We start from the raw sequence: 26,942 nt of genomic DNA on the forward strand, positions 1-26,942 counted from the left end.
AGAATTGGTTAGTGCTTTTCAGGGTCATGAAAAGCAACATGGCATCACCCAGAAAGGAGTTTTGAAGGCTCTGGTGGGAGAATGTACTGAGTTTCTACTTAGTACAAAACAGTATTAATTGTTTCTTCTCAAGCTGTAGTTTTATTTTTCTTGTGACAGAAGAAAACCCCATTAGTGTAAAACATTTTAGAAAGCCCAAGAATCTGTGATAAAAGTGGATATAACAGGCTTGGGTTTCTGGGGGCTTATCCCAAAATCAGTTTTACTAATGAAACTTCTGCTCCCTTCAGGTAATCCTGAAAATGTCCTACCAAGTAAGCAACTGGCAGTCTTCAAGTTAAATTACATTCACATCTGTTTTAAGTCTGTATCAGTTTTCTGATCTACGTTTTGTGGTAAAGAAATTAAACCCATGAAATACCCAATGAATTGCATTACTTCAGAAGAGAAAGGAGTGGCTCCCCCACACCATATGTAGGATTTGAAACACTTTCCTTGGATAATTGCCTTTCATTTTACAGCTCATTATCTTCCCTCTTTTTTCTGTTGTTGGGCTTTTGTTTGGTTACATTTCTCCTTTATTTCAGTCTTTCCTGTTGCACTAGAAACAACCAATCAGTTCTTGATTGCAGATCTCTCTTTTTTATTAAAACTAGCAAAAGTCTAATATATCCATGATATTGCATTAACTGATGTTTTGATTTAATCTGCTTTCTTTTATTTCACTAAGTGAAACTTCTGAAGAAGCGCTATTTTGCAGGAAAGAAATGCTTGGGTAACTGAAGTGGGCTTCTTGATATGGCCTTAAACTGATGGACAGACAGCAGTTTAAGGAATTCTAAAAAACTCAACAAAATGCTAAACCCCATAAACAAAACATCCAAGCAGAAAGCCTAGATCCTGGTTCAGTGTTTGTGCAAGGTGTGGGGTTTTTTACTTTTTCATTTTTTCAAGACCACTGCCTACAATCCTTGGGCTCATTTTCAATCTTAAAAAAATTAATTCAAAGATCAAGGCATATATATTTTAAGCAGTCTTTTGTTTATCTTGCAGTGCCAGGTTTTTTTGTTACTGAAAGGAAGAGTGACACCAGTTCTACATTATATATATATACCATACTGAATCCATCCCTTTCTGTTTATCTCAGATCTCTGCTCTAAATGGAATGAAGGCTTCATGAATATTATGGTTGTCAGCATGAAATGTATAAATTTGAGAACTGAATGCTGTAACAGTATTCATATTCTGTGATATATACAGATCTGAAGATAAAAAGTGAGATTTATTGGTTTAGAATAGATGTTGATATATATACAGAGTTTCTAAGCTTATTTTAAAAAAGCGATGTTTATTTAACAAAGACATAAGAAGAATAAATTGAAACATCTGGTCTTGCTAACTGTTCGGATGTTTTTGGGCTTCTTGGGTTGGGTTTTTTTTAGTACACAGGTCTGGAACTCTCTATAATTAAGGTTTCCAAAGCTTCCCCTTTGGATCCTGCTTTAAAATTGCTTATAACTTTTGCCAAATGCATCTGGGCTATTTTTTTTTCTTCTCTCCACCCTCCCTATACTGGATGACTGTCTCAACCTGATTATTTTATGATTTTCATGTGGTTTGGTTCTAACTCTTACCTAATTCAAGCCAAAACCGTTAATGGTTTAGAAAGAAGCTACTTCAGAAGTAAAAAATCAAAGTTTTCTTTTAAAGTGATGTTAGAATATGTAATAAGGGATGGAAGAGTCACCTTCTTGTGGTTACACTCAAGGTTTCACAAATAATGGTTAAAACTTGTCCAGGTTTCATACACTTAAAAAAAAAAAAGTAAAAAATCTTGTTTAAATGTGTTTATTGTTGTTTGGAATTTAGAAGTGACCGGGATCCAAAAATGAAAAGCCTGAGGACACTAGGAAATTGATTTAACTTATTAGAGTGCCTGAGCTTAAGATATAGGATAATGGGGTGGGAAGTGGGAGAAGTGGTGGTATTTGAGAGCAAGGTAAAAAATCAGTTTTTGAGAAGAGGATATAAGAGACCAAAGCAGTGAGCAAAGTGAGTCTGCTCTAATGCCAGGTTTTTGAAAGGGAGTTTCTTCTTCTTTCTCTGCTGTGAGGCTTGATGGCAAGCTATGTCTCTTTTTCCCTTTCTAGGGATCTGATCCCAGAATCACTGAGTGGTTGAGGTTGGAAGGGGATTCTTCAGGTAGTCCAGTCCAACCCCTATGATCCAGCAGGGATACCTAGAGTCAGTTGCTCAGGTCTGTGTCCAGGTGACTTGGGTGTCCTCAAGTGTTGGCACTCTGCAACCTCCAACCAGGTGGAGAAACCTGTGCTAGGGCTCAGTCACCTTCACAGTGGTTTCCTAATGTTCAGAGGGAGCCTTTTGTTTTTCAGTTTGAAGCCATTGCCTCTGGTCCTGCTGCTGGGCACTACTGTAAAACTTCTTGTGGAAGCTGAGATTTCAGTGGGAGCGATGTTTGAATGACAGTGATAGTCAGGGGCTCTGACTGGCTTTTGAACTTGTGCATTGTGCAGAATGAGTTAATCTGCTCCTCCAGTCCATACACACCATCTGGAGAACCTACATAGAGGTGTATGAATGTGTCCACACAGGCAAATTGTTAAAAATATTCCTGTGTTGAAATAGTGTTAAAGAGAAAAAAATTCAGGTGCCTTAGTATTCTTAATTTGTGGCTTGTATTTGGCCCATATGATTTAAAAAATCATATGATTGTATACCAACAATAAACAGAAGTTAAAAAATAACATATGGAATAACTGATTATAAATGAGCATTATACATTTTGCAGAGTGAGCAAAATCAAAAAGGAAACAGTATTTGCAGTGTTTGAGCACTGATAGGAAAGGAAAGTTGTTTGCTTTCTGTTAGGCTCTCCGTGTCCTGATCACTGTAGGGTACAAGTGCTTGGTACAGCTCTCTCACTTTGAATTCTGCTTGGAAAGGTGAGTGACTTGAGTACATATGATGTTTAAAATGTATTTTAGCATTTATTATCTTATTTTAGATAGTTTAGTTTTTGCATTTCATTTTGTGCTTCAGCTTTTTACTCTTCGTGAAACTGGTTGTGGCCATGAAAGTTGTACATGGTTGGAAAATCCTGCTTAAGCTGTCAAGATGGGAACCTAGAGTACAATGACAGAAGAATCTTTCCATGCTGTACAGACTTTTTAGTAGCATATGTTTTATGGGGTTTCAGTCTATTTCCATTTGGAAATAATTAAATTTATTGACTTGTTTCTCATCTGCTAGAATTTCTTGAATTTAATTCCAGAAACTTCCTGGCCATGCAACTGGCTTATTTGTACTGACTTCCTTTGCTTATTAGAGGGTATAGTTAATTAGTTGCAAAGTAGAGATAATTTAATTTTTCTTAAATGATTTTCAGGAAATTTGGCTGCATCTTAACATGGTTGGTTTAATTTTTTTTTTTTAATCTGAATGAATGGGGGTCCCAATACAGGTTTTTCATATGGTTGCTAAAGAATTGTCTACTTTTTTGAATGATATAGCGTTTTTAAGAAAACAAAATGTATTATTTATTTTCCAAGGATGATTCATAATGCTTCGGTGTATTTATGGCATCCTACAAGTCTTAAATATTGAACTTAACAGAGAAATATTCTACCTCAAGTATTAGAATAATGTTATCCTTTACATTAGGAAGGGAGGGAGGAATGGATAATGACATTGTAGACATATATTCTTGTATATTTTTGTGGGGATGCTGATCAGTTGTTATGTTTTCTTTTTACTTGTTCCTGTTCTCTCATCACTGTAACTTAATGATCTATATTTAGTATCTGTAGGCATTGAATTAAACAGTACAATATAATGATACACCCAGATTTAAGTCCATGACATGGCAAACATACTTGCAGCTGTTAAAAAAACTAAAAGCATTTGCTGCTTTTTAAAAGAGCTTGTCTTTCTCAACCTTTGTTCAAGCTAATCGCTGTTGTATTGGAACACAAGCAGTGAATTTCTTTTTGTTTACACAACAGGTAAAACTTTTACCATTTTGATTGCTGTGTTATTAAAAATAAATTTCCTGCTGCTAATCTGTTAGTGATACAGGACAGACTTAGTCACCTTTGTTAGATACAGAGTTGGAAGACAATCTTGAGTTTGTAGTGTGAAATTTTAAAATGTTAACCTTGGCTAGGGTAAGAGGAGATGTGTGAGAATCCATGTATTCTAGGTAGCTTGATCTGTGAATTGTTTGTGCTGACATGAGGCTGCAATTGTCATCTAGCAAGAGAAACAGTGGCAGGATTCTGTGAAAGGTTTGTTGTCTTTGCTTGGGGTGATTGTTTGAAAGAGCATTAGTAATTTGGCAGCCTGTAATCCAGATGGCAGAGCTACTCCAGAGTGTCCCTTGAGCCTGTGTGACGGTGGCCTAAAGGGAGAGTAGAAGGTTTTTGTGGAAAAAACTTAATCTGCTCTTTATCCTCTTCGTGCAAAATCTTCTGGACTTAAAAAAGAATATAGTAGGTTTATTGCAAATTTTTTTGAAGTAGTTTCTAATTTCAAAGAAGAAATCTAAATAAGTGTGTGGGGATTTCTTCTTTAAGAGAAGTTCTATGTAAACGAATAAAATAGATTTGTGTAAAATTAAACTTTTAAACTGGTTTTTCACCCTGGACTAGTAGAGGTGGTAGAAATAGGGATTTGTGATGGGCTGTGGATATTTGGATTAGCAAACAACTTTATCTGGATCGAGAGCAGCTAGAATTGAGCATCTTGTATCTTGAAACATTTAAGTATTGTCTTGCAAATATTTGTGGACACTTTTATTTTTGTTAGTTTTGGTTTTCTATTCAAGGAAGTTCTGTGAATGCAAAGCCTGTGGTGTATTTCACAGGCTTCTATAACAGTAAGGATAGCAACAAATCCATGCTTAAAACACCATAAAATAATATTAGGGTGTTTTACTCTTTAAAAACATGCTGGACCTACCATGATAAAGACCATTTCTTAATGGTGAGGCTTCAGTCGTTTTGTTGTCTTCTCCATGAGTGGGCTGACCCCTGCAAGAGCTACTTTCGGATTCATCAATTTTTTTTAGATTTTCTGCCTTGATTCAGGAGAAGGACTTTTTAGGAGGGCATTTGTTTTTATTTTTCTTTAAGGAATAGGTAATCTTTTCCCATCATTACTTTTGATGCTACATGGAAATTTTTATATAGGAGAGCCCTGAAGAACTCTTAACTGGAAAACAGGTTTGAGAAAGAGGAGGGCAATTAATAAACGTTAAGACATGAAAAAACTTACAGGAAATTTACATTGATGATACTGAAAATCTCCCAAAGAATCTGTTGAATTGACTTGAGAGTTGAATATTCATTTTAATAAATAAATAAATGGCCTTTAAATTACTACGAGAATAATATGTAGATTTCAGTCAAAACCTGCATAAATTGGGAAAGAGGTTATTTTCTATCACATTTTCTCATATTAAAAAATGAAATATTAAAAATTGTAGGGTTTTGGAACACTTTTTGCTTAGATGAAGTCAACAAGGATATATTACAGTTCAGATAGAATCTGTTGCTGCTATTATTGAGTGCCTTTTTGCCTACTCTGTACTGACCTGACAGTCATTACAGCAATCCAAAGCCAGTTATTTGTTGCTATTTTATGTATAATGTAGCTTTTAGGAGATTTTATTGAAAAGATAAGAGCGTAGTAGTTTTTAAGACTTGTTCTTTTTAAAAGGTGCTCTACACACCTCTATGTATACTGAATGCTCCTTTCCATGTATAGTATGTTCATGACTTGAAAATTGCAGTCAGAAATTTTTCAACTAAAAAAAAAGGTAAACTGTACAGAATTAATATTAGCAGTACACCTCAACATAAAACACTGTGCTGTTTTAAAGAAAAATTAGGCCTGTAGTATTCTTTTATGACTAATGTATAAAAATAAATACCATATGTCTTGCAAAATATCATCTGTTCTCTTGAAATGAAACTTTGTCATTGCCTTTTGCTTAGTGTACCTATGAATTTAGTTGACTGTAGTCTGTCATTACAATCGTTGTTCTGGCTATTGATGAAGTTATTTTAGAGCATAATTCTTTTTTTTTCTTCTTCTTCTTGATAGAACAATAAGAAAATACTGAAGGCAGTTTATTTTTCTTGGGTCTGTAGAAAGCACAGGCTTTATAACATCTGGGATGCAGAATTTCCAGTCATACATTTCTGTTGTGGCTTATTCAGATGAATCGAGCTGCAGGTTCTTTGGAAGTCTTGCTAGCAATGGGGAACACCTGAGACAGAAATCTCTGTTATTTTTCGATTATTCAGCTCATCTGGACCCTAGCTTCTCCTTCTAGAATATGTTTTTTGTGTACTGACCTCATTTAAACAGGAGAAACTAAGAAAGCGCAGAGCATTTAGAATGGTAATTTTTGCTTCATGATTTGCAGATTTCAGGAGGTTCCCAGTTGACTACTGAGGTCTTACCTGAGTGCAAAAAAAGAAGCTAATCAGCCAGCATGACACTGAAGAAAATAGATTAGACTCCAGTTCACTGCAGAGAAAAAGCCTTGATTTTCCTTTAGAGATTTTTCAAAACTAATTGTGTGCCATTAGACAAGCAGTTAGAGGATGAAATGGAATGAAACTTAGAAGTATTTTTGCAGACTTCAATTTTGTTAGTATAGGTGTATTATATTAGGTTAGTTTGATATTGAGAGGCAGTGCCTGCAATTAAAAAATCTAACCAGCAAAAAGCAGCAAACTTTGGGCAGTTGAATATGCTCTGTATTAAATGTGAGTGAGCGAATAGTGTTCGGTGCAAGCTCCCTTGAGACTGTTGAATTTTTATCTGCTCATCCTTGTGCCCTTAAATTTGTTGATTTGGGTTTTATGTAAATGGTTTTCTTCTCATTGCTGCTCATTTCTTCTCAGTGCTGTAAATGTGTTACAGGTTTTTTTGTTGCTGTTTGGTTGTTTTTGATGGGGTTTTTTCCTCTGGATACTGCAGTCAAAGCACATCTGTCATCATGTTGTTCTAATTTATCTTGTTTGAAATGCTCCACAAACGTAATAAGGATTATAGCCTGAGTCCTGAGCAGTCTGATTGAATGACTTTTTCCCATTTTGAGCTAGAGCAGAGCAAGCTCTGCTCTTCTACTTACTCCCTTCCAGCCACATGACTTCTGTAGTTCTAACCTAGTGCACCTCCTTTTACTGCTCTGCTGTTCACTTCTGGAAACCAGTTTTTTTTCACATTCTGGAAGTGGTTATAGGTCTGTCATCAGGATATTCTAAAAGACAAATGCTTCTTTACATTTTCTTTCATATTATGTTTTCTTACTACTGTGTATACTATATAGTATGTATATATTTTTATAAATATAGATGTGCATGTGTATAAAAATATATACACAAAATGGTGTGTTTCTGACTTCTGACGCTTCATTGATGTATCTGGAGCTTCTTACATCTTTTCTTCTACTACCTTATAGTTTATATGGTGTCAAGAGTTTATGAAAGCTGATACTTGCAATTTCATGTTGGAGTGTTCAGAAGCTAGTAAATAAATTGGTTAGTGCTTTCCTGTGAATCAAATTATGTATTATAAATATGAGGATTTTTAATTAAGGTAGTATGTTTGATTGTAGCTGGTTGACATACTGATGCCAAATAACCCATCAGTGTTGAAAAGTGTGCTGATCTAAGTTACTTTTTGAAAGAGCAGCTCAGTGGAGGTGTACCTTTGCTAGAAGCCGAGCCCTTAGCAAATGTTTATTCCTTTCTTTCTTTCATCTGTAAAAGCTCTTACCTGAGTTTTCTACTCTTTTCATTTCAGGTGAGCTGTCAAAGCTCAGTATTGTAGTTATAATGTGAGTGTAGGTGCTTGTTTTACTCCTAGTAAATGTCCTTGGCACATTGACATTTTTTTAGTTTGGTCTCACTGCCAGATCCAGGAAGAATTTCCTGGTTTGCCATGGGGAAAATGTGCATTGCTGTTTTACTGAAATGATGGATTGTTATCTGTTGTGTAGGGATGACATGAGATTAGATTGGGCAGTTTCTCTGAAGGTGCTGTACAATTACCAGTGTGGTAGTCCCACTACCCAAAACTGCTGTTTATATTTCTCTTTTAAGGTAACTTTCTGGAGGGAATATTAAGATTGTATGGCTCCTCTGAGCCAGGTTTTGGAAGCTGTTTTTGTTTACTGCAGGAAAATAAAAGAATTTATATCCCTCACATGGGACTGAGACCCGTGGGGAATGCAATGCAGAGGACTAGAGACTTGTGTTATTTCCTGTTGTCTTGAGTTGCTGTGTGAGAGTTTATTGGTTGGTGTTAGTTGAAGACCTGTCAAGGTTTTGGCTTCATTTGTGTGTGGAATTTAATTAACATTGGAGTCTCAAGTGATACAGCAGTCCTTTGCTCCTTAGTGGTCTTTTGCTGGCAATCCTCAGTGGTGTCTTGCTGATTTATGTGCAATGTGTGAAACTCATTTTGTGAAGATTTTTTTTGAGAGTGAAAAATTTTTATCACCTCAAAAATTGATTTGGGTTCTATCCAGAAGAAAAACTGAAGTAGTCCTGGAGATTTTTGATTGTTTGTTTTTATTTTGGTTTGTGTGTGTGTGGTTTTGCTGTTTTTTGTTGTTGTGGGTTTTTTGTTTTGTTTTCCTTCTGTTGTTGAAGTTCTGTGAATAAGGATGGCATGGGAATATACTGTGGTAGGGAGTAGATGCTGGGATCCTTACTGTACTAAGTATAGGGAATTCTGAGGTTGTATGCTTGTGAATTGAATGGAACACACCACCAGTGGCTGATGCTTTGTATTGTGATGGCTTTGGTTTGTGCACTTTCTAAGTAGTTTGCATAATCTTACTATAAAGCATAATATATTTACATTAATTGTTTCAGTACTAGACAGATTTGACTTCTCATGGCTTCCCATTCTAAAAGTAGACTTTCAAAAAATATTCTCGATTCCTTTAAATATGGTATAAATGTTACTGGTGAAAGTCTTGGTTTTTAGTTTAGCATAAATCTCCCATCACAACATTTATTTTTAACTAATTAGATAGAAATGAAAATAAAGCAGGCTCTACATAGTAAAAGCATGTTTTCCTTGCCAAATTCAAGCTGGCACATTCAGTGTCCAAACAGTTTACATAAACTAAGCAAGATAAATGTAAATTGGGCAAAGAACTGCTAAAAGGACACAAACTAAATTAGCCCTGGGTTTTTGTATGAATTACATTTGCTTAGTGGGCACTTGACAGTGCCTCTGTTACAAGTAAAATAAGTGTTTATTATGCTTGAACCTCTAACTGCCTCTGTTCTTGAACTCTGAAAGTTTTAATGTTTTCCCACTTTAATTGGATACTTCAGATGGGGTTAAATAGTATTCCTTCTTTTTACTAAACATTCATTTCAGTATTTTCCTCAAGTAGACGCAAGTTTTTCAAAGAGCTTTGAGGAGAGCTTGCTTGTGTTCTGTGTCTTGGGAGGGGATTTCCCTTTTTTCATATGAAAGAAGAGGATGCAAATTATTTTTGATGGCATGTTGCATTTAAAAACTGTGTGGAGAGAAAAAATCTTTTACCACTGCTTTTGAAATCAAGTGTTGCAAGATCTCATTGATTCAGGTTTTTGGTGCAAATGTATTTGTCTTCCTAATAATGGCATTTGACATAACAGTTTTTAATTATTAACAAAACTATACTCTGAACATAAATTAACATAATCTTACTTAGAGAAAGTCCATCAACACTTTCATCAAGCTTAAAATAGTTGCTTTTGTTTGCAGTATGAATATCTGTACATATTTCATTAACCTTTCTCTCACTTGATGTGTTAATGTGTGCTGAGGAGACTTTCAAAATGCCTGGAGTTAGCTGCATTTCATGTTCTATTTCTGGTGTTACTTGGCTGCTACTGCTGCTTAGAGGCTGAACTAGAAGTAAGATCATGGCATTTCATTGCCACTGGAGTTAAGGGTACAAAATTATTTAAGTTCTCAGTTGGCCAAGTTCTCAGCTTGCCAAGAAGTTTCTAATAGTTGGAAAATGTGCTGATGGATTCCTCCCCCCTTCCCCCCAGTTAATTGAACTTCTAGAGCTAGAATATATTTCTGAAATGAATTGAGAGCTTGTTATTGGAGCAGATTCAAGTACTATATGGAGAAGTTCTTTTAAGAGAAGAAAAAAAAAAGAGAAGGCTTGCTTTTACATAAGTAAAAGAAAAGGGCTGATACCTCCTCCTCACACCCCCAAACAAGATCAGAATGGTATTAGATTTTGCCTCTCTGTTTTTACTTGCAAATTAATAAAAATGGCAGTATAATTTGTGTTCACATCTCATGGCAGTAATGACAGACCTTCTATTTTGAGAAATTTACTCTTTTAGTGCTGGAGACAGTTGACATTTTCCTTACACTTGTTTCATAAAAGGGAATATTGTTCTCCAATATGCTGGGCAAAGTGTGATCCATGGATCTGTTTTACCCTCGTGTGGGTGACGGTCCTTTGTTAATTCATGAGCTGCTGTCTCTACAGGTTTATAAAGCGTATAATTTCTTCAGTCCAAAGAGTTCCTATATTTTGCAAGTGTTTTCTATGTAGAGCTTTCAGAAAGTGGTGGTCTGTATCAGTCTTCTAGCCCACTGTTATATGAGAAATCAGGTTTTCATGGTGCTTTTTCTGCACTGCAGAAATATAATTTATTACTTTAAAAGCCTAGCCTTTTACAGAAGATCTTCCAACCATGGAGGAAGATGTCCATCAGTCCTTTTCTTCATTTTTGTAGAGTTTATCTTGTGAACTTAGACTAAAAATAAGAAGTACATTACCTTTTTCTTGCTTGGGAATCTAGGATCTGTTTAAAAGTGCTAAAAAGGTAGTAAGTTATGACTTCAGTGAAGCTTTTGACTTATGTATGATTCATTTCTAGAAAGTAGAAAAAGTAGAAGAGGTAGTCCATTTAATTCACAATTACTTTCAATAAAGACAAGAAAGGTGGTCATTTAGTTGAACTTCTAAGAAATTAAATTTGCTGGGAGGACTTTGTCCCCTATCATTAGAAGTAGGTGCACTCATATGTACTTTTTTCTCTATGTGTGCATATATAATCTGCAGAGATAAGAAAAAAAAATTTGACATTGTACGGCTGTGTAGCGAGGTTATGTATGAGGAATTTTGGGCATTAGTTTGCATGAGAAGCAGTTAAAAATTTGCCAGTCTTATCTCTGGCAAAATTGGCCCAACCCTCATTTTGTCGAGCTGAGTGAAGTGTAATCTTGTTTGAAAAACCCAAAAGAACAAAAAAAACTTACCCAAAATACTCCAGCATAAGTATGAGGTACTGTGCTGGGGGAGGGTGAGGAATTGGGGAATTTTAAATGAGAGGACAAAGCAAATTACAGAAAACCATAATAAAACTGGGCCATTGTCTGGACTAAAAGACTCATAGTGGAAAGAGATGTTACAATTTTTTCTTGTTGAATTTCTTGAAGATAAAGGTACTGCCCACCTAATGATAGCAGTAAGTCCTTTTGGTCCCTCATTTTATTTCCCTCTCTTGAATTTGCATTTTAGACTGTTTTATTCTTCTTCTTCTGAAGTGACAACATTTAGTTTTCATGCAGGAAAAGTAGTTTAAAGTTCTGAAATTTTGCTAAATATGAAAACTTTTACTCTTTTATTTCTGTATTCTGGCTTTCTGGAAAAAAAACCCACAAACAACAAGAACAATGCCTCCCCCCCATATTAGTAGAGTGGCAATTAAAAAATTTATGTCCATTTTACATTACTGGCAGCTAACTAGATTTATTCTTTTAAAACAATAAGAAAGCAGGCAGAGAATATAGCCCTTTTTTTACCTTTATTCAGTATTAACAAAGGAGAAGAGAAGGTGGCTTCTAAAGTTGGATACTTAATGCAAATTCATTCTCTTGCATAAGCTACAGAGCAATAGAACATAACACTGTCATTAAAACTGACTCATAGCATTCAACAGAAGGTGTGTTTCAAGTTTGAAAAGTGTTAAGAGAATTACTGCAGTCTAGTAAATACCTTGCAGTGGGAGAAGTACTTGAGCTGCATTTTATTGCAAAATGTTGTGCAAATTATTTTGAATGTATTTTGCTTCTTAAAAATATCTTACCATGTAAGCAGAGAACTAGAGTTATTCTAAACTATAAAGTATTTTGTTCAGTTGAAAAATGGATGCAAATAGACTGTGAAATTCATTTAACATCCAAATTTGAAATTTCAGCACATAATGAACACTTTTTACATTACTTGTGTTATAGCTCTCCTCATTACAGCTGTGGGGGGGATGACTCCTGTATATTAGAAAAATCTCTCTCCAGCAGTAAGTGTTCATCTCTGTAAACTGGTGTTTTGCTGGGTTGTCTTTGGTTGGGTTTTTTGGCATATTAGTCGAGAGGAACATAAAATGCTTATCTAGCTCCACAAAAAGGCCTAGAAGTTAAACTTGCATTTAAGATGGTTTAGTGTGTAGCTTCAACAACAAAGAAAGTGGTATAATCCAAAGGAGATTACAAGAATTACTTCTGACTTTTTGTCTGAGCAAATAGTGTGTCACCCATTCTGTCTGGATTCCAAAGGAAGGCGGAGATTATTCTTTTAATGCTAGAAAAGCACAAAGAGAACATTAGTGGAAATAAATAATATGGTGTGGTTAGCAGTGTAATCTTGCATGTTGTCTGCCTGCCTGCTGAGCAGTGCCTGCTTTGGTTGGATCTGCTGGTTAGGCCTGGGTCTCTGTGCTGCTGCTCTGTGAGTGCTGCCCGTGGAAATGTCTGGATATGCATCCATCCAGTTCCTTGATGACCTCTATTTAAGCCTGTCAATATATGTATGTGGTTCTGTACAGTTTACTTGCAAGCAAAAGACAGCTGTTTTCTGTGGTTTAGAGTCTTTATCCTCAGCATCTCCTTGGCAGCCTTTGTCAGTGGGTATAACTAACTTTGGGAAGTTCTGTTTAACCTTCTGAGAAGTGCTATGCCCTATATTGTTGCCAGCCCTTATTTTCTTAGTAGTTTTAACTTTTTTTCTGCAGAAAATACATGACAGTGTTTTTCTGTGTGTAGACTTCTGCATTCATATCTCCAAGTTACTTTTATTTCCCTGAATATTAGAAGCCTGTTTGTACAAGAAGTAACTAGATATATAAGAAACAAGTTAGTTATGCAAATATTGACTTTTGGATGCTGCAAGTCTGTATTTTTTAACAAACTAATATAAATCTCATATCATGATGAACTCATTGCTCGTGCCTGAAGCATCTTGTTCTTAGAATTTTTTTTCTTTTTTCATTTCAGAACTTTTCCACATGCCAGCCTTTTACTGTCTTCTCCCGTGATTCCCTGGAGTAGTTTCCCTTCTCTTCCTCCCTCACCCACCCTTCTTGCCCTTTGCCAGGAGCATTGCCTTCCCTCTTTTTTCCCTTCTCCTCCTCCCACCTTCCACACTCCATAATTAAACTTGGAAGACTCAAAGGGTAGAAAAACACATGCAGGATGAAAACCAGGATTATGAGGGTTTTTTGATTACCTTTCTTCTGGTAGGTCTGCCAACATTATTTACTGTTTAGATGCATCTCCTTCTCAGGACCTGTTTTTCAGGTCCTCTTTTGGGTCACTTACATATCCAGACATGCTTTTGCTGACATGGGAATCTCTCATGCAAGAAGCTGTCAGCATAGCAGGAGAAGCTCTGCTTGGCTTGCCTTTCTCTGTGGGAGAAAGGCCATGTATCTGCCATTTCCTATTTATGTTTAAATATTTTTCCATTGATACCTAAACTTCTAATCTGGATGATTCTTCTGTTTAGATTACAGTGACTAAGTTGTAAATAAAGTTGTAAAACTCTTTTACCTTTTCTTTTTACCACATCCTGTTTCCAGAAATGAATCAAATTGCCTCCTAGTTGTATTGAATATTTTTCCTGAGTTTTCTGGTAAGACTTTCACTTACCTTAAGACTCATACTTTACCACAACAATGCTGTTCATGCAAAGAACCATTACCATAGCATGGTTTCAGACATTAAATCTTAGTTATTTTATAACACCACCAGAGGCCTTCAACATAACAAAAAGTTCCCTCATCAAAGAGCTTAACATCTATTTAAAGACAAGACCTAAGAAGGCAACTAACAATTGAAATAAGCAGGAGAGGAAAAGAGAACGTTATCATGATTATGTCTCTACAATTAGGGATCTGTGGGACCTTGGCTGGCCACTGCCCCCAGTCTCTGTTTGCTCACCTCCTCAGAGCACCATGGAGGGTTTGGGTTGGAAGGGGCCTCAGCCATCCTCTTGTTCCACCCCTCTCTCCCCAGGCTCTTTTCCATGTTGGACAGCCCCAGCTCTCTCAGCTTGTCTGCAGGAAACCTGCTCCAGCCCTCTGATCACCTTGGCGTGCGGCCTCCTCTGTACCTGCTCTGGTATGTTCATATTTCTGCTGTGCTGAGGGCCCCAGCATGGGCACAGCACCATGGCTGGGGTCTCCTGGGAACAGCCTGGAGTGGCAGAATCTGCTGCCTGCTCCTGCTGCCTGGCTGCACTCCTCCTCTGGATGCCCTCTTGTCCTTCTGTTGTGCCAGCCATACCACTCAGCTTCATGTCATCTGTAAACTTGCTGAGGTGCACTCAATCTCACAGTCTGTGTCACTGATAAAGGTATTAAAGTGCATTGGACTCAGGACAGAGCCCTGAGGAACACCACTCGTCACCAGCTTCCAGCTGGAACATAGAGCCATTGACCACAACTCTGTGGCTGCATCCAGCCAGCCAATTCCTTATCTGTGTCCTCAGCTGGACAGGGGACAGATAGTATAATGAATATTTATTTTTCTGCTGCTTTTCAATGAGATCACCAAATTAAATTTGTGCTTTTGTTTCTCTGCTTTATTTTCCTCTACTGGAAAGTTGCTTGCGTGTGTTGCAAATTGAGTTGGTCACCTTAATATATCTTCCAAAAATGTTGGCAGTAATTTAGCAAACTGAATTTCCCCTACCTGAAGGTGTTCTAGGTAGCTCAGCACAAGGACATCTGTCATCACAGCACAAATCAACACTCTCTTTCTGTACTTTCTCTGCAGTGGATTTGCACTGAACACAAACTTTATTTTAGAGTTTTCAGCTTAATGTTCAGAGTCCTCCCTCAGATTGTCTTTGGTGCATGGTACATTGCTGCTGCTGTTTCTGTGGTGAGGCATTCCAGAGCATTCTAAGCTTTTATCTTCTGCTTCAAGGAAGCTTATGTTAATAAGTTGTTACATTAATAACAGTTAACAATTAACAAATAATGTTAATTTAGGGGAATTGTTAGTTGGTTCGGGGGTTTTTTTCTCCATCTGGAATGTGAGTTTTTTTATTGAACTTCATCTTGGTGAAGTCATAACCTCTTAATGCAGTCTGAGCCACTTTGGAGATTAGTCTTCTTGACTTTACTTAATTGATTAATTCACCTGTGTGAGTTTAATGGGTTTTTTTTTTCAACTAGAATGCATAGCAAAACTCACCTTGAATTTAAACATGGTTAGTGTTCAGTTACTCTGATAATAGATATCTTTAAGAAGCCCCAATTATGAAGTGTAAAATAAGCACAATGATACACTTTTAATACTAATCATACTCAGTTAAATTCCTAGCTGGTAAAATTGGAGCAAATGCCTTGTAATAGTTTCACACATTGAAATAGTAGCAATATCTTCAAATTCAGATGAAACTTCATATGGAGAGATGTTTCTATAGGTTTTAATTTCTTTGGTACACTATTTGTCCACCATGTGTTTTAATCACTTATAATGACTTTAGTGACAGAAGTCTCTATGATAAATCTTTGAGTTGTTTCTTTAAATGTGCTCCTGCACATATGCTTGCATAGGAATGTGAATTTATTCTTGAAATGACCTGTCTTTGGATATTAGAACCATTAGTTGTTGAGTGTCTTCTTTTTGTCCTTTTTAAAAAACTTTTGATGGCGTTCTTTTCAGGGTTAGCTTTGTATAAGGTGGTTCAGTATTGTTTAAATAAAATGTTTTTAATTATTTGCTTGGAAAATGCATGAAGAAGCAATGATAAATAATTTTATAGTATAATTAGAATGTAGTTCAGTTAATTTGGATGTATTGTATTTTATTATTAATTTAGTACTACATTTTGCAGGGCTCCCCTCTCATACTTTTGCTTGTTCTATGTATTTGGTATGCCCTTTTCAAGGAAGAAGTGATTTCTTGGTTTGTTTTGTTTTCTTTTTTTTTTTCCTATTTGGTTCAGATAGTGAACCAGTAATCTGTATTTAATTATATGGTTGAAGATTAGAAGGAGAGTAGTCATTGCAGTTGTTTTGATCTGCATTAGAATGCCCACAGAATTTAGTTTCAGCGTTTGTTTGCTATTTATAAATACTTTTTATTCACCTTTACTTCTCTGTACTCTTATGAGAAAGATCCATCTCAGCCAAATACAGTGCAGAGAGGAACATCTGACTTTTAGAATCTGAATGGGAGTTATTTTTAGAACAATGAAGACAAAACTGGGTTGGAAGGAGGGGGAAACTTTGCCAGTTTAGAAGAATTTCAGTCTCACTAAATCACCAGTATGCTTTGTGTGTGCATGTATGAAAGATTGAGCGGCTGATCCAGTTAGGAACGCATCAGAGGACCTTTCCTGAAGTGGCCAGGTCTTGTGCATCTGTTGTTTTGTCTGCTGCCAGCCTGGCAGTGCAGCACTGCAGGGCTCTGCCCTTGAGAGGAGCCTCGCGGTGCCAGGGGATGCCAGGGACCGGGGTGGGAGCTCCATTCTTTCCACAGCTACCCTGCTGAGCTCAGACTCCAGAGCAGACCTTCAGCTGACTGGCTGCTTCTGTCCCCTTCAAGAGAATATATTGTACTTTTCTTGGACAGGAACACCCTCTGCCCTTGTGCATTTTTTTTTTTTTTTTTTTTTTTTTAAATACTTATTCCTAAGTATGTATCTTTAAACATTGGAATTGAGCCACAAAGTGAGTCCTGATGGGTAACTGAAAATAGCAGCTTTTTAGGGGTAACTCTAAAGATGAAAAAAAATCTGTAATATTACATTCTGTTATATTATATTGAGGATTTAAAGTCCATGGCAGATAGTCAAAAATAATATGGGACTAAATTGTAGGCAACATTACAAATGAATATGGGATATTACTAGAGAATAGTGTTCTGTCAAGAAAGAAGGAAATGTTAAAATCAAGAACCAACTTCCAAGAAGACCACTACAAATACTGTGTCAGATAAGGAAATGTTAGCTTCTTCCGCAGCAAGCTATTCTGTTACCAAATAAAACCTTCTATTATCTAAAAAAAAATTCCTCCTCTTTGCCTAAGAATATATCAGTAAGCCAAAGTTTGCTTTTACTTCAGCTACAAATGTTGGACTCTTGCATTGGATAGAAATGAAAGAGTAAAGTGTCATCCACCTTGTGCCAGAAGAAACTGCAAAGGCTTTGGATTTCACATGTTGCTGTTGAGAGTGTTATCCTCTGCAGACTGATGATTTTTCTTTAGAGCTGCCACAGGTACAGTGGAGCCCACCCAGCATGCGCAAAGACCGGCACCAAGTGCGTAAGAAGCTGTCACACCCACAATAGACTTACTTGTTAAGGTTCTTACTGGAGAGCAAGACTAAAATGGAAGCAAAATTGTCTTTCCTGTCCTCCTGTTATGACTCATGGGAACTGCTTTTGTGCTCAGTGCTTTCATAATCAGTCTGCTTATTTGTCAGTATGGTCTTAGAAGCATCCTGCTAAGCACCCACTCTTTTTGGGTTGGCCACAGCTGTTAGGGAAGATTGTGAATCCTGCGTTCTACCTCAGAAGTGAATTTAGTTCATGTATCCAGGATGAGCTGAATTTATTTTTGAATCTGTACTTGGATACAAAAGGAAGAGCACTCATAGAACAAGATAAAACAAACCAAATCATTGTTGCAGCCCTGGCCTTCAAGCTTAGTTTCCTTTAGGAATTTAACCAAACAGGTATCTTTATTAGTTGGGAACTGATTCACCCTTTTTCTAGTTTGCTTACTGCAGGATGGAAACTTTGTTCAGGTTCTTCCCCCATGCACTCATGGTCCTGTGGCCGTGGGGATCTGCTGCCTTTAGGCCAGTTAATTATGTGATGATGCCTTCTCCTGACTATAATTATTCAGATGCATTTGCAGGTTTCAGTGTATCAACAGCTATTAAAAAGCCCAAAACCAAAAACCCCAAGCAAGTCCTCCAAAAGCCAGCAGTGGTGAAGTCAGGGTCCAATGTTGATGTTAGCTATGTCAAGAAAACCTTTCTGGAGCTGATTTTTAAATCTTTGTGCCTGTGAAAGGAACCTTGGTGTTTTGCTTTTACATAATTTCTTCAAGTTTGACAGTTTTCTAAATTTTGTATTTATTTTCACCTGCTGTTCTTCCTAATTTTTTTCTTATGAGCAGAGGAGGATAGATTGAAGCTTGAAGTATGAAAAATAGCTTGCTATAATTGTTAAATTCTTGTTGCTTTTTATCTCTTTAGCTTTTTCTTTTTTCAACTTCCTTTCAACTTTTTTCAACTTTGTAGATTTCGTCGTACTGTGAAATCTTGATGGCCCTTTCTGCAGAATCTTGTCTCATTTAGAAGTTCTACTGTCCCTCTGTAAAATGGAAACATAAAGTGGTAACTTTCTTTCCAAATTAAGGAGTGAGACTGGTACAATGTTGCTAGCAGTATGATTGTATTATTTTTCTCTCCATTGCTTTAGTCAGAATGTTACTGCTTGCTTCCTCCTCAGCTTTTCATATACTGAATTTTTTCTTCCTGATCAGTAATTCTTCATAATAATCCTGACATATTCCTCTGGATCTAGAAACCCAGAAGAAAAAATCTCACCCATTTTCTTTACACTGTCAATTGTATATACTGCTATAATACTGAATTGGATGCTTTTAACTCTAACTAGGGTTTTCCTGGAAAAACTCAAAGAATAGAGCTACATGTATATGGAGGAGGAAAAGTAAAGATGCTGAATGATACATCATTGCTACCAGAAGTGGTTAATGATTCTTTCATCCACATACCTTGTTTGACAGAAGACATGCCAGGGTGTGGATTAGTGCATAACCATCAAAGACAGATGGTGTGGTAAAAGTTCTTTACATTTATGGACCCCAGTTTGTTAGTGCACAGACGAAAATGTAAACCAGCCTCTAGAAGTTCTTAGTCCTCTTGGTGAGTAAACAAAATAAATACATAAACAGATTGTTTACTTCTTGTTTTAGAAGAGCAAGAGGGACCTATTATCTGCTGGCAAGCTTGTTTAAAAGCTCATGGATGAGTTTGAAGTCAATTAGAAGTTTTTAACTAAGTTCATCAGGATGCAGGTTGTGTTCTTTTTGTCATGATAAATGAAATTAGTGGAATACTTTATTTGCAAGACATAGATACACAAATTTAACTGTATTTTTAGAACAGTTTTACTTCTCTGCATTTTGTGAGGGAAACATCTACTTCACAGGTTCCATAATTCTCACTAAGTGTCTCTTCTAAAATCTAACTATGTAAAAAGTGCTTCCTCTCTCCACATAGGTATTGAAGATTATGAAATAAAGAATAGCATTTCTACTTATGTTTGAGGCTTTGGTTTGTGCTTTAAAGTCTGATGCTTTTGGGTGATGCACTAGAATTCTTAATGGTCTTGAAGGGAAAAGGAGTTGTGAAAAAGCAAGGGTTTTCCCCCACTGCTTTAATTTCAATTCAAATTATGAGGTACCATCATGCTGTAGTATTCTGTATGCTCATTTCAAAAACGTCTGTATGTTTTCTGGGATTTATGTATAAGCCTTACATGCTGTTGCAAACCAGCTTATTTTGTATTAAAGTCTCACAGAGTTACACTTCTGGTTTAAATAAAACTAGTTTTTTCTTGTTCATCTCGTGGCATTTTCATTTTGCTGAGTTGTCTCTGTGTTTTGTAGCACATCATAGTAATGTTGAGAGCATCTCAGAGATATGTTGGTTTAATTAATAAGTTGTTGATGGGCTGTGAATTCTGGCTGCCTTGGAAAGGGATATTGGGCGAGTTACTGCTATTTCCCTACTGTGAGCCTTTGAGCCTTATTTCTACTTCTTATTGATGATGGCCTTATTTCCACTTCTGCAAGGGTTATTCTAGCCAACAAGTAACTTAGGAAAACAGACCAGTGTGTCACTCAGTGCAAAGAATTAAATTGTGGCAGCTGTTAGGTTTTCCTTGCTGTTAGCTAAGGTTTTCTTTGCTATTTCCAGTGTTCAGCTTGAAAAAATCCAGCCTGTCCTCACTAAGTTACAGAATGAAGTAATTCTTGCAATGGCTAACTTTCTTGAAATTACTTTTTTGTTTAAGACTTCTAGGTGTTTTTCCTGGTTTTTGTTATTACTGTTACTCATTCTGGCATTCATAAGACTCTGTGTTGTTCATGGAGATTTGAGTTCATGTTACCAGATTCTCTGCAAGAATCAGTGATATTTAAAACAATCTTAACAAGGTCAGTGCCTTTCAAAAAGCAGAAGAATCCCAAATAGTGGGTACTGCCACTGAACAAATATTTTTAATGTTAGCTTGATTTTAATCTTTCAGCAGCTTTTGTAGGCAAAGATCTCAAACAAGCATATAAATTTTGTCTAGAGATTAAATGGGTCTAGCTAATCTGACTTCACTAATATTTGAATTATGGCTCAGTATGAGGCAAAAGATTTGGGGCAAAAAGTGTTTGGGTATGAATCCATACTACTGCTGTGTGCCACTGGTCATCTTTCACTAGCTTTCCTTTTCGTTTCAAGATTAAGTTCTCAGAAAGTGCCCATAGCCAAATTGGGCAGAAAGCTGCCTGGGGCTAGTGTAAAAGAGATTGGGTCACTCCAGTACAGTTTTGTTTTGGGAGTCCCCCTGTGTTACCAGTGATGTCAGTCAGTCATGATGCACTTTGGGGAGAATTAAGGAAGCTGGTTTATGTGTTTCTTTGGCCCAGTTGAAGTGTGTCACTAATGGTGAGTGAACATCAATGAGTGAGTTGACAGGGTTTTACCTTTAAGAAATTACATGCAGATGCTTCTCTAGTTGCCATGAATCCAGGGGTGGCAGGGGGTCAGCTTTCTGTGGCTCTTCTAATGGGGAGAAAAGGGAAGATGATACATCATTGGAGGGGAGAAGATGTATAGTATTGAATTTCTTACAATCATAGAATGTTAAGAGTTGGAAGGGACCTTAAAAATCATCTTCTCCCAACCTTCCCTGCCATGTGCAGGAACCCTCTCACTAGACAGGATGCTCAAGGCCTTATCCAGCCTGGCCTTTAATGCTGCTGGGGTTGGGGATCCACAACCTCCCTAGTTGGGGGAATTCAGAAACGAAGATTCGCTGCTTGGAAGTCTAAGCTTTATTCCCAATAAAAAGCTAGAATTCATTCTAGCATTCATCCACTTGCAGAACTGGAAACAAAAAATAAATATAGTGGATCACAAGCTGGCCTATATAGCTTTAAGTAGTTTGTGAAAAATTTAGAAATTATGAATGAGGGACAAAGGAAACTGCATCTAAATTTCTTCTTGTGTTTTTGGTACATAATCTCATAAGTTTCTTCACTGTTTCATCATAAATCTAGGAAGTGCTATGTACACTGTAAGGCAGAATGAGAGTGTACAGTGATAACATGAGCAGATAAGTAATCAATTTATCACAAACTAATTTCTAGAAGGACTTGTCAGTGAATAAAGTTGAGAACTGAAGTAACAGATTTGGTGATGTTAGTAAATAGTGCTAACAGAAAACAATATATATTTTCTGACTTTTCCTTTCTGGAAAGTAATTTTGCTGTTTGAATTTGGCTGACCAGTTTATTTGTGTCTTGCTTCCATTATGGTGGCATTAATGGCTGTTTCAAGGTCTCTGTAGCAGTATTTCTGTCACTCAGCTGCAGCATGGGGACAGTCAGCTGTGCCCTGTGCCTGGCACCAGCCTGTTTCAGTAGAAAGCTGAAGCAGCTCAGTGCAGCCTCTGTTCTCATGTTGATGGGCGCAACTGAACAGATGCTCCTGTTTTTCCAGGGCCCCATTTTTTTTTAGTTTGTTACTGTAACCAGAAAGTCTGGACAAACAGCAAAAAGGCTTTTGTGAGAAGGAGATGCCAAATGAAATAGGAGGAGAACATATGGGAGGGAAAAGAGTATTTCGTACAATTCGCAAGTGAAGAAAAAATGGATTAATTAAAACAGTAAATTAAACCACTGAAATAATTAATAAAGGACTGGGCAGCTTTTTCAAAAAGAAACAAAAGCAAGCCAGAAAACTCTAACTATCCCTTTAATTTGGAACTCACTGCTTTATTTTCAAATTACTGTGGTTGATTAACTCTGGAGTTGCTTCTAAAATAACAAGCCCTCCCCACATGATCTGCCCGTGTCTTGCTGAAGCAAATGTCATTGTGATTCCCCTCCACCCTTGGGTTGTCCTTTTGTTGTGTGTGACCTGGTCAGCACTGGGCTTTTGGCCAGCACCCCTGGTTTATAGTGAGATCCCATTTATGTGAGCTGAACCCAGCATTACTGGGTCACACTCACCCATTATACATAACTTAATTAAATGTATTCAATTCCATCCTGCCATCTTGTTCTTTATGAGTAGTTCTGGCCTTGAATCACTGAATTGTAAAGATGACATATTTCCAATTCATGCTATAACCATTTCAGGGTTTTACCTTCCCCATTTTTGAATGTTAAGGATATATGCCTTTAATATTAGGGGAGCAAATGCAGTCTAAATTAGTAAAACCGAAATTTGATGGGTTTTGTTTGTCAAACTTCTAATAGGATAGCAGAAGGTAGTGAGCCTAAAACAGGCCAAAAATTTTTGTTCTTTTCCCTGTGTATAGGTGCTTAATTTGAAAAATTACTTCAGTGTTTAGGGAGCATAGAAAAAACCCTTTGAACACATTTTTTTTTCTGTTTATCACATTTCTTAAATAAGCTGATAATGGAAATAATTTTTAAATCTCATTCCTAGTCAGTCTGGCAAATTAATCTCCTTTAATTTTTTTTTAAATAATTACAGAAAATAGTAGTAGAAAACTATTTCTCCTGTAGAATGTTCTTTCTGCCATATCCTTTTCATCATTACAGTGGACAAATAAGAAATTAAGTGAACAAATTTTTTTTATGCCTCGCTGTCAGCATACACCAAGCAGACCATAAATAATTATAAGCTTTTTTTTTTTGCTTACTGAGGTAGTTCCTGTCAACATTTTTGTTTGCTTCTGTTCTGTAGAAAATTGCTTTATGCCAGTTAGTTATTGTTCTAATAGACATCCCATGTATAGGATTACTAGGCCAGCTGTTGTGTCAGATGTGTGGTCTAAATAGTTTCTGTCCATTATACCTGCTGCTAAACTCTTATCATAAAATGTGGTAGTAAATTAATTGCCTGTTAAAATTGTTAGACTATATGGGTGTGATGACTATATACCATTGCTTTCTCTTACTGAAGTAAATCAAAGTACTAATTATGCTATTTTCTGTTCTTTCCTCAGGAAGCTATTGATTGCCTAGAAATTAAAAGAGGGTGTGAGAAGTCTGATCAAGGTGGAAATTTATTTTCCAAGAGCCTTTTCACAACAGGCTTTTTCAGATTCTTCAGACAGCCCTATTTGTGCCATGTTTTGTGGCTCTCACCGTAAGAGGAATTTGTCTTGATGAAGATTCCTAACATTGGTAATGTGATGAATAAATTTGAGATCCTTGGGGTTGTAGGTGAAGGTAAGTAGTATCTTAATAAAAGATTAATTAGAATTTTATACAGGTTTGACTTAGTCCTCTTGATGATAAGCTACCAGCTGCAAAACTTTTCTTATGTGTGTTTATTTTCTATAGCTTCTGCTAATTTCCTTGTCAGATGGTGAAGAAGTTTGGAAGCTGAAAGAAAGGGAAGAGAAATAGAAGAGTTTTGTAGGCAGTTGGGTTTTTGTGTTCTTTTTTTTTGTTTGTTTGTTGTCTTTTAAAAGTTTAATACATTGATTTCTCATTAGTGGTACTAGGGAGACGCAAGTTAAACTTACCTGCAAGCATATTTTTAAAAAAATAATTTCAGTGTTTTAAAATCCATTTACTTTTGAGCAATAGTGTACAAAGATGTAGTTCCTGTATATGCAAGTTCTGGATAATAATACTGGGATCAATGTTACTTCTGTAGTTAGGAGGTTGCTGAGTGCTGTTTTATCTTGCCACTTTAAATTTTTTTCTGCTTTGAGATGGCTTATCTCTCTTCTTCTTTGTTTCAGGAGCCTATGGCGTTGTACTTAAATGCAGACACAAGGTAAGTGAATTGCTTTGAAGTCAGAAGGAGAAATGGTGTTTGAGTGAAGCAGTGACTTTTGATGAGAACTAACATGTTAATATATATTAGACATGGCATCTGGAGTGGACTTTTCTTGCAGTCAGTTACTTAGCAATCTTAATTGCAAGTTTTGGTGGAAATGGCTATATCTAGTACCAAATCTCAATTTTTTGTGTTTAATATTTGTCTGAAATATTACTAATGTTTTATTAATTTCAACTAAGAGAGTTTTTAAGAAAAGAGACCAAAAAAATTATTTTGGGACACAGTTTATGTCATTCATTAATTAAAATGTCAAACTATTTGCCAAATACTGCTGTAGAAGCACTTAGCTGTCTTGGAAGTGGCAAGGGAGAGAAAGGGGAGCCCATGAGGAATTTCGACATTTGCAGGATGATCAAATGGCAGTAAGAAAGCAGTGACTTTTTTTGGTTGTTGATTTTAATTTGGAAAAGGAATAAGTTAAAAAGGAAAGAAAAAATACTGTTTGATACAAAAATGAAGTCTGGCAACCTGTCTATGTTATTTTATTTAGTGTGGAAGTTGGATGTATCTGAACTTGCTGTTCATCAACATGGAACTGACATAAACTTCTTTGCTGTCTTTGGAGCTGCAGTGTAGTCTTTTAACAAAACAACTTCTCTGAAGCAGAACATTTCAGAATCATAGAATTTTAGTGATCCAAGAATATATAAACTTCTTTCTATGTTGTTCATATGTTTTTTATAGGAAAAATAGGACAGTGCAGAGGGTTTGTGTTCCTGTGGTGGCTTTTAGCATGGACACAGAGGGGCTTTTGCTCATGCTGTTTGGTTCTATCTGGTGTGTCTTACACTGTTCTGCTGACTTTAAAATGGTAAAAAAGAATTTGGAATTTAAGATCCTAGCTCAAGGTGAAGCCTGGTTGGGTTTGGGGATGTATGACAGTCAATAGAGTGAGTGACTTAAGTAAATTGGGTTTTTTTAGATAATTATGCTGTGAAAATTCAGTGCAAGTTTGACAACACCAGGGTGGTAATGATACAGTTTGTACTAGGCAGCTCTGTTCTTTGTGGAAAGTAACCTCACTCAGACTCAAGAAGTTTCTAGGATTCCCTGCATTGCTGAGGGAAATTTAAGCTGTGCATGTCTATTCATGCTCATGCAAAAGAGTTCAGTACTCTAAGAGTATGATATATTGGCTTGGTAATCTGTTGTCCAGGTTCCTATGAGAATACCTTGCAGCACACCAGATGACTAGAAAGGAAAGATTTTTCTTTACCAGAAGGTGTTCCAACAGCCTGTGTAAGACTGCTGCCTTCCTTGTGAGCATCTAAATTTTTTGGTAGTTGCACCATTTTTTTCTACAGCTTCATCGCAGTGGAAACAGCTGTGCTAAAGGTTTAAACCTAAGTGGGATTTCTTTAAGCTTCTAGCAGGAGTGTTTACTAAGACCTATGATTTCCAGCTTTTGGAGATCTAAAGAAAAGGTGAAGTATGTTGCTATGTTCATCTAAAGGATTTATGATTCTCACTTAAAACAAACTGCACTGAGCCTCTGACAGCAGATTAGTTTAGGAGCTATCTATTTTATGAAGAAAGAAAAAAGAGTAACAGTCTCAAAGTTAAATGTTGGTCTTTCCTGCTTGTATAGGAAAATAAAGATTAAATACACTTTCATACAGTCTTAACAGACTTATCTGGAAATGCAAGGATGGATGGTTTGGGTTTTTGGGGCTTTTTGTTTGTTTGTTTGTTTGTTTTTACTGTTTGGCTACTGATGGGCATACTTTTGAATGTAGAAGTATTTATATTAATGTTTATAAATAGTGGTTATATGCCAGGATCAAATTCCCAGCTATTTTAAATCAATATATCTCCACTGTATTTTTGAGGGGGTAAATTTTGTGTGAAATGAGGAGCCAGCCCTAATTGCAACAATTTTCCAACATATAATCCACTAGTGCTTCAGTAAATATGTGGCTTTTTACCTCAGTGCATTTCATTGGCATGTGTATGTAGATTTAAGTAGGGAAGAATGGCATAAGGAACAAACACCATGTCATTATTATGTGTGGTTTTTCCTTTGCTAAGGGAACATTACCAGAAAAGCTAAAGTAGCTCTTCTAGAATGACTGTGTTTACATTATTATACAGCCTGTTTTTATCTCAAATCCTTCATTGCTAATTGTGGTTTGTGTATAAAGATTACTTGTTTATCTGAGGGTGTTTTTCTGATGCTAAGCTAATACAAATTATGTTGAAAAAAAGCAGAGATGATGTTCTGAAAAGGTTTTCTTATTTTTTCATTTAGTCAGAGAATGTTTCCTAAGGAAATGCACTGAGTTGCATTGTGTTTGAAAATACTGGAAATACATTTGATAGTTACAGACTATTAGAAAAGGCTGTCATGGCTTATTTGGATTTTGGCTGTTTCTGAAAAGAAAAGCCACTTGAACAGTTCAGCAGTGTCAGAGATCATGGCTGAAGAAAAGAATCTTTGCTAATGTTTAAGACTTGTCAAATGTTTGCCCTTTAAATAAAACCAGTATCCATTTTACTTTACAAAGGGATCT

The 26,942-nt window shown here is 36.4% G+C and overlaps 1 protein-coding gene across 4 annotated transcripts in view; it reads left to right on the top strand.

Annotated features, from left to right (window-relative positions):
* Nucleotides 1–26,942, top strand: part of CDKL5 (cyclin dependent kinase like 5) — a 128,510-nt gene that overhangs the window by 23,081 nt on the left and 78,487 nt on the right. For 2 of the 4 annotated variants that reach the window (XM_056485227.1, XM_056485246.1), the window contains exons 3-4: nt 23,585–23,810; nt 24,332–24,366. In XM_056485227.1, the coding sequence (XP_056341202.1) occupies nt 23,747–23,810; nt 24,332–24,366 (99 nt within the window). In that variant the 5' untranslated portion in view covers nt 23,585–23,746. Of the gene's footprint in view, nt 1–14,358; nt 14,464–20,455; nt 20,550–23,584; nt 23,811–24,331; nt 24,367–26,942 lie in introns of those variants that run through there. The other 2 variants (XM_056485217.1, XM_056485237.1) reach the window with 2 other exon arrangements.

Source organism: Oenanthe melanoleuca, chromosome 1, assembly GCF_029582105.1.
Source record: "Oenanthe melanoleuca isolate GR-GAL-2019-014 chromosome 1, OMel1.0, whole genome shotgun sequence".
NCBI lineage: Eukaryota > Metazoa > Chordata > Aves > Passeriformes > Muscicapidae > Oenanthe > Oenanthe melanoleuca.